Raw genomic sequence first — 12,219 nt, forward strand, 5'->3', positions numbered from 1 at the left:
CAGGTGTAGAAACTACGTCAATTAAAATCCCTTACTTTTTCACCAGTCATTATGGGCAAAAGGCAGGCTGTCACCTGAGGTAAAAGTCTACTAGTTTATCAGAGGTAATACTGTTCTCCAAGATACTACATTACGTTACCTCCTCCAGAATCTTTTGAAAACCTAGGTTATTGTTTCTTGTGACAAGGAAGAATAAGACCTTTTAACCTCTTTCACATCCTGAGGCCAACTGCACTCATTCTTTGTACACTTCACATTTACGATATGGTTTATCTTCTCGTCAAACTATGGAAACCTCACATCTTCCAGGAGAAAATTCTTTACGTTTTTCTCTTCTCGAAAGGGGAAGAATTCTTCTGCCATGTGAGCAACCAACAGAAGCCCTGCTTATTTTCCACCAAATTAGCCTTATATCACTGATAATGCTGCAGATGCTTGAGCTTCAGTTCCTAACAGCAGTTAGGAAGGTAAAGGGACTGAGAGGTAATCCTCACTATGATATCTCTGATAAATAACTTTCATATCATTCTCTCAAATATACTTCATCCATGCTGTGGCTAGTTTAACACCATCCACCACATAAAGGAAACTTATTCAATGGAAAAACAGCGCGCTGTCTCAATCCCAGTGTGCAAATTTTAACTGTCTTTACTGCCTAATCTACAGTAAAGCTCCAACCGCATCATCCTCCTTAGTTGGTTATATTTAAATAATGCTGCAATATATTTAAATTATTATTTAAATAGTCAAACACATATTTATAAATTTATATACTTAAAAAATACTCAAGACTGCATCCATAAGCTGAATGGCTCTTCCAGAATTAAAATATAACAGTATACTGAGGATTTTTTTAATGCAGTATATCAGTGTGATAGGCAGGAGCTTCTGAAGGACCATGGTCACTTGCAAGTAGAGTGCTCCGAGTCCCTTGCAGAAAGACAGATGGAAGGAAATCCAGATGGAAGGTTATTTGCCCACAGGAAATGGGAAGAAACAGTAGGAGCTAGGGGTCAAGGAGATAGAAGAAAAACCTGGTTCATTTGTATTGGGAATGGAAATGCTTCATGCTGCATTTCCCTTCTGTGTTGAGAAAGACATAGGTCTGGGTCATCTCCTGCTGGCACACGCAGAAGCAGAGGCACTAGAGCTGGGATCTGCACCAGGTCATACTGTTCTCCATTTTTTTGCCCAGAAGTGGTGCAGTAAGGGTTCAACTCCAGTACTTTTCCCAACTCTCTCTTCATTGCCCTGTAAATATATTTCAAATGCTGAATCTGGAATATGTCTAAGTTTTAGTAGCTTCATTAGTGTTCATTTCTGAAACTGGTAAAAAGTGGATACGTGTACCTTCCTGAAGCCCACCGTATATTCATCTGTTATAAGTATGGAATGATTTCTCCAGGGAGAACGTGAAAGGTGGATGAGGTCGTAATTTATTTTTTTTTAACATATATAACATGGAGCAGACATTAGAGATGTAACAAAAAACTGGCATCCTTCAGGCCCGATTCTGAAATTAAGTATTTAATCAGCCTTGTGTCGAAATATATTCTATCTATTTTAATATGTTCTTTTATAATGCAGAACTGGAAAAAACATTTTTGCAGTGCTTTACAAAAACCAAAAGAAGGAAAACAAAAAACTTTCTTTTACAAAACCCTAAGAAGGAAAATGAGTGAAATTGCTCTGAATATCTAAGGGCTTTTTTTCTCTCAGATGACAGGCAAATACACAGTTTAGGGACAATCATAAAAAGATGTGAAGACCAATCATCCAACTTCCTAGATTTTACTGGTCACTATCACTTAAATTTCTTCCATCATTTCTTTATAATCAGAATACACAGTGTCAATTTTGCCCACTCTTTCCAGCTGACCTGAACTGAGAAAATAATGAAAAGGCGTTTCCAGCCCAGTTGTAATGACGCTATCCAAACAGTGGCAATGTGGTGCATTCAAGCAGCTGTCCACTAAACTAAATCTTCATACATAAAAAACAGTGGAGTCCTGCATATATGTTTTTTATAATGAAATAAATTCACTATATCATTCAATTTAAGAATTGATTTATCTTATATAACTATACATAAAAGAGCAACAAGAAAATTCAAAGCTGAAGGACAAACCTTGAACACTTGATTTTAACTTACAAAAAAACACAAAACAAAAAAAACCACATGCCCAAACAAACAAAAAAAATCACACAAAAAAACCCAGAAGCAAATGCTTACACAGCAGATAAGGAGCTATCCTTCTTTGGTTTCTTCTTTTCTCGAGCATCACTAAAATCGAGAGCAGCTTTGTCCATTCCTAGTAACTCACTGATCCTGTCACGGCCATAGAACTCACCATATTTATCCATGACCTAAAGTTAGGAGAAATATTCAAGATAATCAGTTGGATAGACTAGCAGTTTTTTAGCCTGGTTTCTGAAGACAAGAGGTTTAACATACATGATCTTTTTTCACTGTTTCCATCTGCCTATCATATTAGTCAGTAATTTTTTTTTTCTGCTCAATTGCAATCGATTCAATAGAGGCAAGATATGGCTGTCAAAGATAAGATGTTCCTACTCATTTAATGACAACAGGAAAAGGAAAGCAACCCAGCAGAAGAAGAATAACTAAATCAATATCATCACTGATAGAAAAAAAACAACACTGTGAGCTCACACAGGATGATATTTTGAATATCCTAGCTATGTGAAAAGGTCTGATTAAAATCAGATTTCTCAAAGACAGTATTTGACCCTTACTGGTTATTCCTTTTAAGAAAGAAGATACATATTTATTCTGTTTAAAAAGTGTTGTTAAATAACCTGAGCATCTTGACCTTGACTTTTGGATTTCTTTTTTTTTCTGTTAAAAGGGATTATTTCACATTGAAATAGTCGTGAAAAATGTCCTCACTTATTAACTAGTTCAATTGAAAAATTTTTTGGTCTTATTTTTGTTAGTTAATAATGCAATGAAACTATAATACACTTAGAATATGTAGGAATCAAAAGGTCTTGAATAGAGATTTAGAGCTAAAAATGATTTTCAGTGAATTCAAACTATCACCCATCTCTTTCTTACAAAAGTCAACATATCTCTTGAGAAACTTTTCTGGAAATGAAGATTTACTTGCTGTCATTCTCACTGAACAAATAGCTCCTTCCTTCAAAAGAATATTCAAATAAACACAAAATTTTGGATAACAAGATTATAACTGAATGACTACTGCAGGTGAGGTGGTATTTTACCAGCTTACTAATAAACAATGCTTTAAATCTTTATTGATATTTTTACAGATTTTGAGAGACAAGCCTTCTTTGTTATATGCCTGAAAACAGTGCTTCATGACTGTGGATCATTCACTGGGCTGGGGATTTAAGTATATTTATATACAAATATCAATATATATAAAAGAAAACATTCTTTGCAAAATACTGTATTTGAAGACACTTAAATCTGTGCAGAGAAGTTCTTCAGCCAAAGCTAAAGTACCAAACCTTCCACACAGTTTAAAACCATGCTCCTTTTCCTTTTAATAGGAACCTTCCTTGACCTACTAGATTGACAGAAGCAATGCAGAATTTTATCTTCCTTCTTAAGTACTCTGTGCAAGCTACTCCCTCCTCTTTGCTTAGATAGGCAGATAGAAATATGTATCTGACAACTTCAAACATGCAAAAATATACTTTCAACAGCAGAATGAAGACACAACTCAAAGCATTTTTAGACAGGTTGACCTAAAAGTGTTATGAAGCAGAAGAGCTACACTAGTATTTAACAAGACATGTTTCCAAAAGTTTGATTCAAGACTGGCATTAAATGGTGTGAAGGTGGGGTAAATCTGATCCAACAACATAGATACTCTCTTTTTCAATTGTGACCAAATGCTAGGAAGAGTATTCCTGTTGTAAGCTATGGTACAGACACAACATTTCTTTTCTAAGCGCAAGCTGAGAAAACTTTTGACGTAACAGTCATAAGAAATGAACTTCAACAGTCTCTGCTTACGGAGGACTATTTTTGAGAGAGAGAGAGAGAGAGAGAGAGACCCCGAGATTGTTAGGTTATGTGATAAAAGCTCATCTGCACAACCACAAAGGAGCACAGAGAGACAATGGTTGGGGGAGAGTCCAAAGAATACCCTGCCCAGTTACTCCCAGGCCCATCAGCCCATCAAAGGCCCTCCTCCTCAAGCCTAGAGAAGCACAGGGGCACAATGGCAGTCAGGAACTCGACGAACAGACTCCCAGTGAACGGATACTCTGCCTGGTACCTCCCAGTGCTGTCCCAGGAGAGCCTCAGCCCCAGTATCCAGGTGTGAAACCCATCAAGATGAATCACTGGGAGTAGTTCTCCTGATCACCTTTCAGACTAAGAGGGCCACCCAGGGGTATGGGATACATTATGGGATGGTGAAGGAAGAGCATTTGGGGATCGCACAGAACCTATTATTGGATGTTATGGGGAGGAAGCAAAGGTGGGAAAAAGGGAAGGGTTTAGATGATTTGGGGAGGAAAAACTGTGAGAAGATAGAGTGGTAAGGGACAAAAAACAGCCAGAGCGTGTATGTAGTTTGCTGGTCAGTACAGTTGTCTGATATGCCCTGTGCCTAAATATCTCAATCTGTCCTATATTCTTATTAAATTCCTCTCTATAGCCCTCTCCTGGATGAGGGGCTCTCTATTCTGTGTGCTTGAATGTGAATACATAAATACACACAGACAAAACAATTTACATATATTGCAACATACATACAAGTATACACAGAAATTCTCCACAGAATTTCATTAACGTATTTGAATTCCTGATCTATGCAGCAAGCTGTATGTAGAAAAAATTTGAAAGAATAACTACCCAAACAACATAAATGTAGTTGGAAACATGAAATGACTAAGGAATTCTGTGTATTTTGAAATGGTAAATACATAAATCTATACTGAATCAAAGTTATATTTCAAAGAAGTGGAGTCCACATTTCTTCAAACACGAAAATAAACATGCATTAAAACTTTATTTTAACTTCATATATATTTTTAAAAATAATCCTTACCTTTCTTTTCACAAATTTGTCCCAATAGTTATTTGGAAAAGACCTGAAAAGCACAGATAAACAAGATTACATTTTAGACAATCATGAGAAGATGCGGTAGTTACTAAGATGTCATAAAAATTACAAACTAATTTTGTTTCTAAGAGGCTCGTTGTTGTTACTCTCAACAGCTAGTCATTTGTGAAGTCATTGGAATGAAAGTTGCCAAATGGCTACCATGTTAATGTGGCTGGGAAAGAGCAGCAGAGCCAATGCCTGCAGACAAGCTTCTAAAGCAGTTGGTTCACACAGTCCCACCAGGCAGAGAGCTGGGACTTTAAATATGTTTCTAAAGGAAAGCCTTCAAGAGATACTAAAAGGATCCAAAGAACAGCTCACTCTCAAACTGGCAGGAATACACCATCATCACTGTGCTTGCCAAAAGAAATTAATTGTAATTCTTTTTCCTTTATGGAACAGAAATAATTTTAAAACAAAAACCTGGGAATGAAGAAGATTAAAAAGTAACAGTAAACATTAGCATTACAGGTGCCTGAAATATTTTGTATGTCCTTGCTAGAAATATATCCCTTACAATTGTTTATTTCAGACAAGCTGGATGATCAACTATTTGTAGAGATTGAAGAACAATTCCATGCAAAGCTATAAAAAGACAGAGTAGATAAAAAACTCACTGTGTGTTGATTACAAGTCTATCCCACTGTCCCTTAATATCATCTTCTGATGGCTGTTCAGTTATATACAGCCCATCGAATTCCAATTTCCTTGCCACTTCTTTTTCTCTCTTAAAAATAACCAGTGGAACCTGCAGTTGAAAAAAATATCAGGAATTATTTAAAATGCACTGACATGTCTGTAAATTTTTAAGAAAAGATGGTTGTTATGAAAAGTTAAGTATGTGTCCTGGTTTGAGAGAGCATCTGTCGTTCGTTTAGTGGACAGCACAGCCTAAATTACAGCAGTATGAAAACTGAACAAAGCAAAAATAGTATTTAAAAACATTAAAAGCATTGACAACTGCAAAGGTATAGATGCACAAGGACCAGGTCACTCAGAATCATATAACTACAGTGCACCACACAGTTGTAAAAAGATGGCCAAACACACTGAAAAGGCATCTTTCAAATAAAAATAGTTCATCAGTTCAATGGAGCTATTAAAGACAGTCAAGTGAAAGACAGCTAAAATTAAAGTAATTTTTAAATGCTTAGAAATTCTAATTCCAAAATATTAATTTGGGATCACTCTTTTGGATTGCATTTTGATACCCAGAGGGTTTAGAGGTTGCCTTTCATTTGTTAAAGCACTCAAGGTTTCACAATGGAAGGCAAAGTGGTTTTACAGCAGAGAGCAAAGACTGGAAGCAGTAAAAAGAAAAATCCTTAAATCACGTTCCATATACTTGGTTTGTGCTGTGTAGTTCGTTGCCAGCAGCTGAGACATCTGAGCAGTAAGGATCAGGTTTTACCTACAATTCTCTTATCAGCTGGATGACTTTCAAAAGTACATTCTGAGAAGGCAGATGTAACTAGTGGTCCCCGTGGAGTGGGTTTTTCTTAGAAATCCATTACCAACAAAAAATAAACCCTACTCTGGAACTATTTCACAGATCCGCAGAATTCACCCACTCTGCACTACCCACCTTGACTGTATTACTACACTCAAGACTGGACATGAGTATAGCGACATAGTAATAATAAAGATTAGACTACTCAAGCAACATTACATTAGATACAATAACAATAGTTCCAATCTTATTTTCACAAAGCTAATGGAAAAAAATTAGTGGATTTCGTGCAATCTCCCAAAGCAAACATATCATACGCAGACCTGTAGTTATGAAGATTTTTAATCCTGAAAGCAGTATATCTCAGACAGAGACCAAAACTATATTTGGTCTTTTCTTCAGGGTTTCAGAATTGGAAAGAAGGCAATTCATTATGGCAAATAATGCTAATAATGTCTTTCCCTTCTAGCCAGAGAATAAATGTAGTTTGAAAAAAACAATGTGGGAAAGTAACATAAAAAGTCATAGTGGGGAAAAAAAAAAGGTATGAGGTGGGAGAATAGGACATCTCAAAAGCCAGAAATTGAAGTTTTCATGCTGCATGCCAACCAGTGAAACAGGAAAACGTGTTTTAGTATTTATTGACCTGCAGAGATGCTTAAGGTGGAGATGAAAAATCAACCACTTAATGCAGTAGTATGATGACCATTTGCCTCAATTACAAATACAGATCAGGTCTTCTTAGCATAGAAAAAGTATTATCCATTAAAAGAGGAAAAGAAAAATAGAAAGGCCCCCATAAAACCTTAATAAAGAAATTATAATTGTAAGGACAAATAAGCAGCGATACTGGGTCATAGGAAAGGTCCATTTAATTTAGTACTATCTTGCACTTTGACCTATAGTTTTTGCCTCAGGAAGAGTGTAAAAATGGGGGAAGAACATCTCAGAAATACTCCTCAGCTCCAGAGATGTATGGCATTTGGTCTTCCTAAACCAGAAGCAGCATTTTGCCATTAAAGGTGGCATCTTTATTTCTTACATCCTTAACAGAGATCTTCTGCATGATATTCTTTTCAAAGTTGCTTAAGTTCCTGCCAAAATACTACCACCAGAGGGTATATTAAAAGCAGACATTGTCTGTAGCCACAACATGCAGTAGTGGTAGACCAAAGTGCTACATGCTTTTCAAATGACCCAGTTGACAGACTAGTAATGCAGACGCTGTCATCTAGCTTCCTCTGGCCATGTGCGTTCACAGCTTGTCTTTGACAGTCACAAGCAGCTTCTGGTACAGGTCACTGCTGTACTGTCTGGCTGACAAGGTAACAATGCAAATGCTGATCCTTTGATCCAGTGTCAGCCCAGCAAATCAGGCTCTGGCCTGTAACTTCCTGAATTTGTGAATTTGTCCTGAAAGGTGACACATCACCTAACACACAATTTCTGTGTATGTTACACTAACAGAATAGAGTTTCTTTACATGGTCCCTCAACCTGCTTAAGCAAAATTGTTATGACTTTGTTCCAATTTATACCACTCAATGGACAAAAAAGTTGGGAGCTAGAAGAAAAAACAATGCTCAGTTTTTCTTACTTTCAAACAGTAATACCCTATGATGCAGAAGAATGAGATGACTGTGTGTAGGATGGCCAAAATCCGCAGCGTGGGCTCCATGTAGCCACTGCTTTCTTCCAGGACATAATGCACAGCAATGACCCTCTGGTTGTCACCTTCCAGGCTGTCCAACTTGTTATCTTCACCAGCAGATACCACAGGAACTTCCTTTTCTTCTGTCACAGCAGAGGTGGAGACCTGTTTAAATCACTTGATCTTAATATTGCAGCTGTATACCTTTGACAGGAGCTTTAGACTACTATAAGCTAAGTAATATAACTGAAAACAATGATACCAAGGACAACATAATTGTGAGGAAATAATTTTTTGCATAAAAATGTCCACAGAGACCTTTTAATCTTGTTACATCATTCTGTGATAGTATGCATTTTCTCTTTTTTTCACTCTCTGTCTATGGTAGCAAATTTGGACCGTGCTGAATTTTTTCACTTCAAATTCAAGAAAGAGCAGAGCCCTCTCAGAAGAAACCTAGTTAACTCCTGACATTCCCACATGTAGTCTTTATCAGATGGGTTCTGCCAAAAACTGATTCAAGTCTGAAGACTCTAGAGTTGTATTAACGATACTAAAAGTCTTGACAAAGAAGAACATCGGTATTCTAGGCAGATTAAGATGACGTGACTTCTCCTTGCTATACACGCCCTCTCAGGGGAGTATAATGGCACAAGAAAACATCCCAGCTGACATGTATTAGTTTTAAGTTGCCAGTGCAGGTTGGGCTTGTCTGAGTCGCTGTACTGTGAAATGGAGCATCTGAGCCACAGGTACGCCTTTCAGTCTGCTGCCTCTGTCACAGCACAGAACTTTGTAAGTAGCTATTTGTGTACTGGAAGTCTATTATTACTTCCTAAAAACACTTTTGCTCTTACCGTGTTAGATCTCTGAAGCGGCATTATGAAGCAGGTATTTAAACTGTTAGGCTAGGCAGTTTTACCGTAGTACACTATCTACAAAACCTAAATGCTTTTCAGTATACAACTTGAAAAGTAATATTTTGAGAAGTTTATACCTTATAGAAAAGCAGGATGAAGTTGATGGCAAAAGCAACAAACAACGCCAACATCCTCATGTTGTAAAAGTTTCGCGCAAAATAATTCTGAAAATAGACACAGAACATAAATACACTTTGCCTAATAATAATACCACAATCATTATAAGGTTGTTGCATGGGGTTTTTTTGTTTGTTTGTTCTTCTATGGAGCTTTTAAATAACATTATAAATGGGGGGGGGGGTATGGTGTGGAAATCAAACATTTTGACTGATATATTGTACAAATTCTCTCCTACACCATATGTGCAATAATGGATAAAGGACCTTCTGTTTCACTCCACGCAGAAAGGGTTGAAGGATTTCCAGTTGCCTCTTACATCTTGTCATTATCTTCTCAATACATTTAGAGACAACACAGAGACATCACAATGCAATAGTACTGTAATAGTAATACAGAGATCTGTCTTCGCTGTCCCTCAATATTCTTGCATATAGCAAATTGTTACTTTTACCAAGAAAGAAAAATGTCTACATATGAGTTTATTTTAAGTCTTTTTCTATTCAAAAATCAGTTGTGTTTTTACCAGTTCAGCAAAAAGTTCATCTGTGACCTAAGTACCATGAGTAGAAAGCTTTTCTTACATTATAATGCTGTTGAAAGGACTGCAGAAATCTACCTTTTCCCTTCCTGACAATTCACAAACCTTTCTAGAACACATTTTGAATGCTTTAAATATCACATAGGGATTCCTCCATTTTTCAGCTATTAGTGAATTATTAAATGAGACTATTAGAAGAAGAATTAAATAAAATTCACATAATTGCTACATGATTAGCCTAAAAAGTGAATCTGAGTTCAAAATCAAAACTTAAATACCCAGTTCCTTATTAAGATTGCGACTGCAGTTTTGCAATGTTACTCATGTTAGAAGTAGGCTGTCCCTACATAATTCTATCTACTAGATACATAGCATAGCTGTATTTCTTTGGGCTTTGCATTTCACACTAGCCTCACAGAATATGTCTGGAATCTCATAGCTAATAAAAGCATGGATTTTAGATAGTTCTAGAGCAAACTCAGGGGTATCATATTTTACTGAGACACTCTCAGATACAGTTATACTATTTTAATTAGTCTTAATTTCCACAGGTTTTGAAATGTTTCTCAAATAATAACTTGCTATTTCACAAAAAAATCTGTAACATCTTTTCTTATGAGTTTTAGGCTAAGCATCTTATCTTAATAAATTCTTTTTATAGGAGAGCTTGTCATTTCCCAAAGTTGTGTCTCAGGGAAAAAGAAATTTGTGACACTTTATTCACATAAAAATGTATGACTGCTTACCATGGTGGACAGGCATCTTTGAAGGTCTGGGTTTTGGACAATAACTGTCTTCCTAAGAATTAATATCTTGTCTACTAAGATATTTGTGTGTTTCTCGTCTCTAACATTCCAGTTAAAGCTTTGGTTTTATGTCCTTTTTATGGATAATGGCGGATAGAAAAATGAAGTTCACCAGATGCAAATTTGTCTTTGGTAGAATAATACCATGGTACACATCCTTGCCAACAGCTGAACACATAGTTTAGAGAACAACTTACAAGAAGCTTCTGCTGGTATGCAATGATTTTCTTCCAGAAAGCTGATTCCTGAACTTCGGGTTCTCCATATCTGTGAGTATGAAGCTGTCTTAATTTCTGTTTCCCTTTGTCTTCCTTGGCTTTCTCTTCTTTTTCTCCATCTTCTCCTCTTGAGACACAAATGAAGCCAAAATAATATATCAAGTTAATAAAACTGCTAAATAAAAAATTAAAGCCATGCCCTGAAAGAGGCCATTGCATCTTTTCATGAGGCTCAAGTAGTCATGACTCATGCAGTTCACATACACAAATAACAAGGACACATATCCCCCTTCAGCCCAAAGCGCTGGCAAGGGTGACAGTCTGGTTAAGTCTACAGATAATTAAACTTACTTGTATGGCACCCTGAAGTGAGGATGCTAACTGGTAGAGGCAGCTAATCAAGAGTCTGCCAACCTTATTACCTGAGGGCCTGCTTCATAACTGTGCAGCTAATACTTACACCGACAAACGTCTGTAAGCTGACAGCTGTATGTCTGTATGAGTGCCTATATGTCTAAGTGCTGCCCTCCAACCTCATGCACTTGAACTATTTGGTTCCCACACAGGCTGCCAAAAACTTTGTTTCTTCTTGCATTTACAAGCCACACCTAAAATTTTAAATTCTGCATTTCTGCCCACCTAAGGAATTCATAAGTACCCACTCCAGGAGGGGACAGGAATAAGAAAGCTTGACAGCATTCAGTGTGTGATTATCACCATGCTACCCAATTACAGAAAGTCATAGTTAGTGGGCTGCCTTCTCCAAACATATGATTCTAAGGAACTGTGAATTATCTTGGAAGATAATTTGACCTGACAGCATGATAGATGAAAGGATCGCAGAATTCCATTTGAAGCCAAACCAGAGAGGCAACTTACAAGTTACATTATTAATTTATCTATACCTATCTACAAACAGAATAACTGATGTCCTAAGCTGCTTCTCTTACTAGAACACACTCGACAAACTTTCACTTGAAAGTTTGTCTTATGTTAGGAGTGGCTTCAGGGCAGCTAACAGTGCCAGGCACTGCACTCCTCACAGAGAATACAGGCATCACTGCAACTCACACGGTCAAGCAGAGCAATCAAGACTGAAGTGACCTTCAAAAGTCAGCAAGATTCTCCTTCACGAAGTTATACTGGCTTCGTTAGAAATTTGCTGCAGTCATTAGGAAGAAGAGTTTTTACTGGCAAGTGTTTATCATCCGAGGAGAGCAATAAGAATAGAGCTTGAGATTAAGGGACCTGCTTAGAATTTTGACAGTGACATATCAGCTACAGGAACCATACATGTATCAGAATTGCACATGTATCAGGAACCATAAAATACAGGGATGGAGTGCCATATTTTTTATTCATTAAAACCAAACACGATGGTTTGCCTTCCACTATTATCATTCTAAACTAAT

At 36.9% G+C, this 12,219-nt stretch overlaps 1 protein-coding gene across 9 annotated transcripts in view; it reads right to left on the reverse strand.

Moving 5' to 3' along the window:
• Nucleotides 1-12,219, reverse strand: part of RYR2 (ryanodine receptor 2) — a 422,851-nt gene that overhangs the window by 16,094 nt on the left and 394,538 nt on the right. For all 9 annotated transcript variants that reach the window (XM_074580040.1, XM_074580034.1, XM_074580039.1 and 6 more), the window contains 6 exons: nucleotides 10,787-10,934; nucleotides 9,203-9,289; nucleotides 8,152-8,370; nucleotides 5,723-5,853; nucleotides 5,049-5,091; nucleotides 2,234-2,367 (listed from right to left, as the gene is read on the reverse strand). In XM_074580040.1, the coding sequence (XP_074436141.1) occupies nucleotides 2,234-2,367; nucleotides 5,049-5,091; nucleotides 5,723-5,853; nucleotides 8,152-8,370; nucleotides 9,203-9,289; nucleotides 10,787-10,934 (762 nt within the window). The remainder of the gene's footprint in view (nucleotides 1-2,233; nucleotides 2,368-5,048; nucleotides 5,092-5,722; nucleotides 5,854-8,151; nucleotides 8,371-9,202; nucleotides 9,290-10,786; nucleotides 10,935-12,219) is intronic.

Source organism: Larus michahellis, chromosome 3 (genome assembly GCF_964199755.1).
Source record: "Larus michahellis chromosome 3, bLarMic1.1, whole genome shotgun sequence".
Lineage (NCBI taxonomy): Eukaryota > Metazoa > Chordata > Aves > Charadriiformes > Laridae > Larus > Larus michahellis.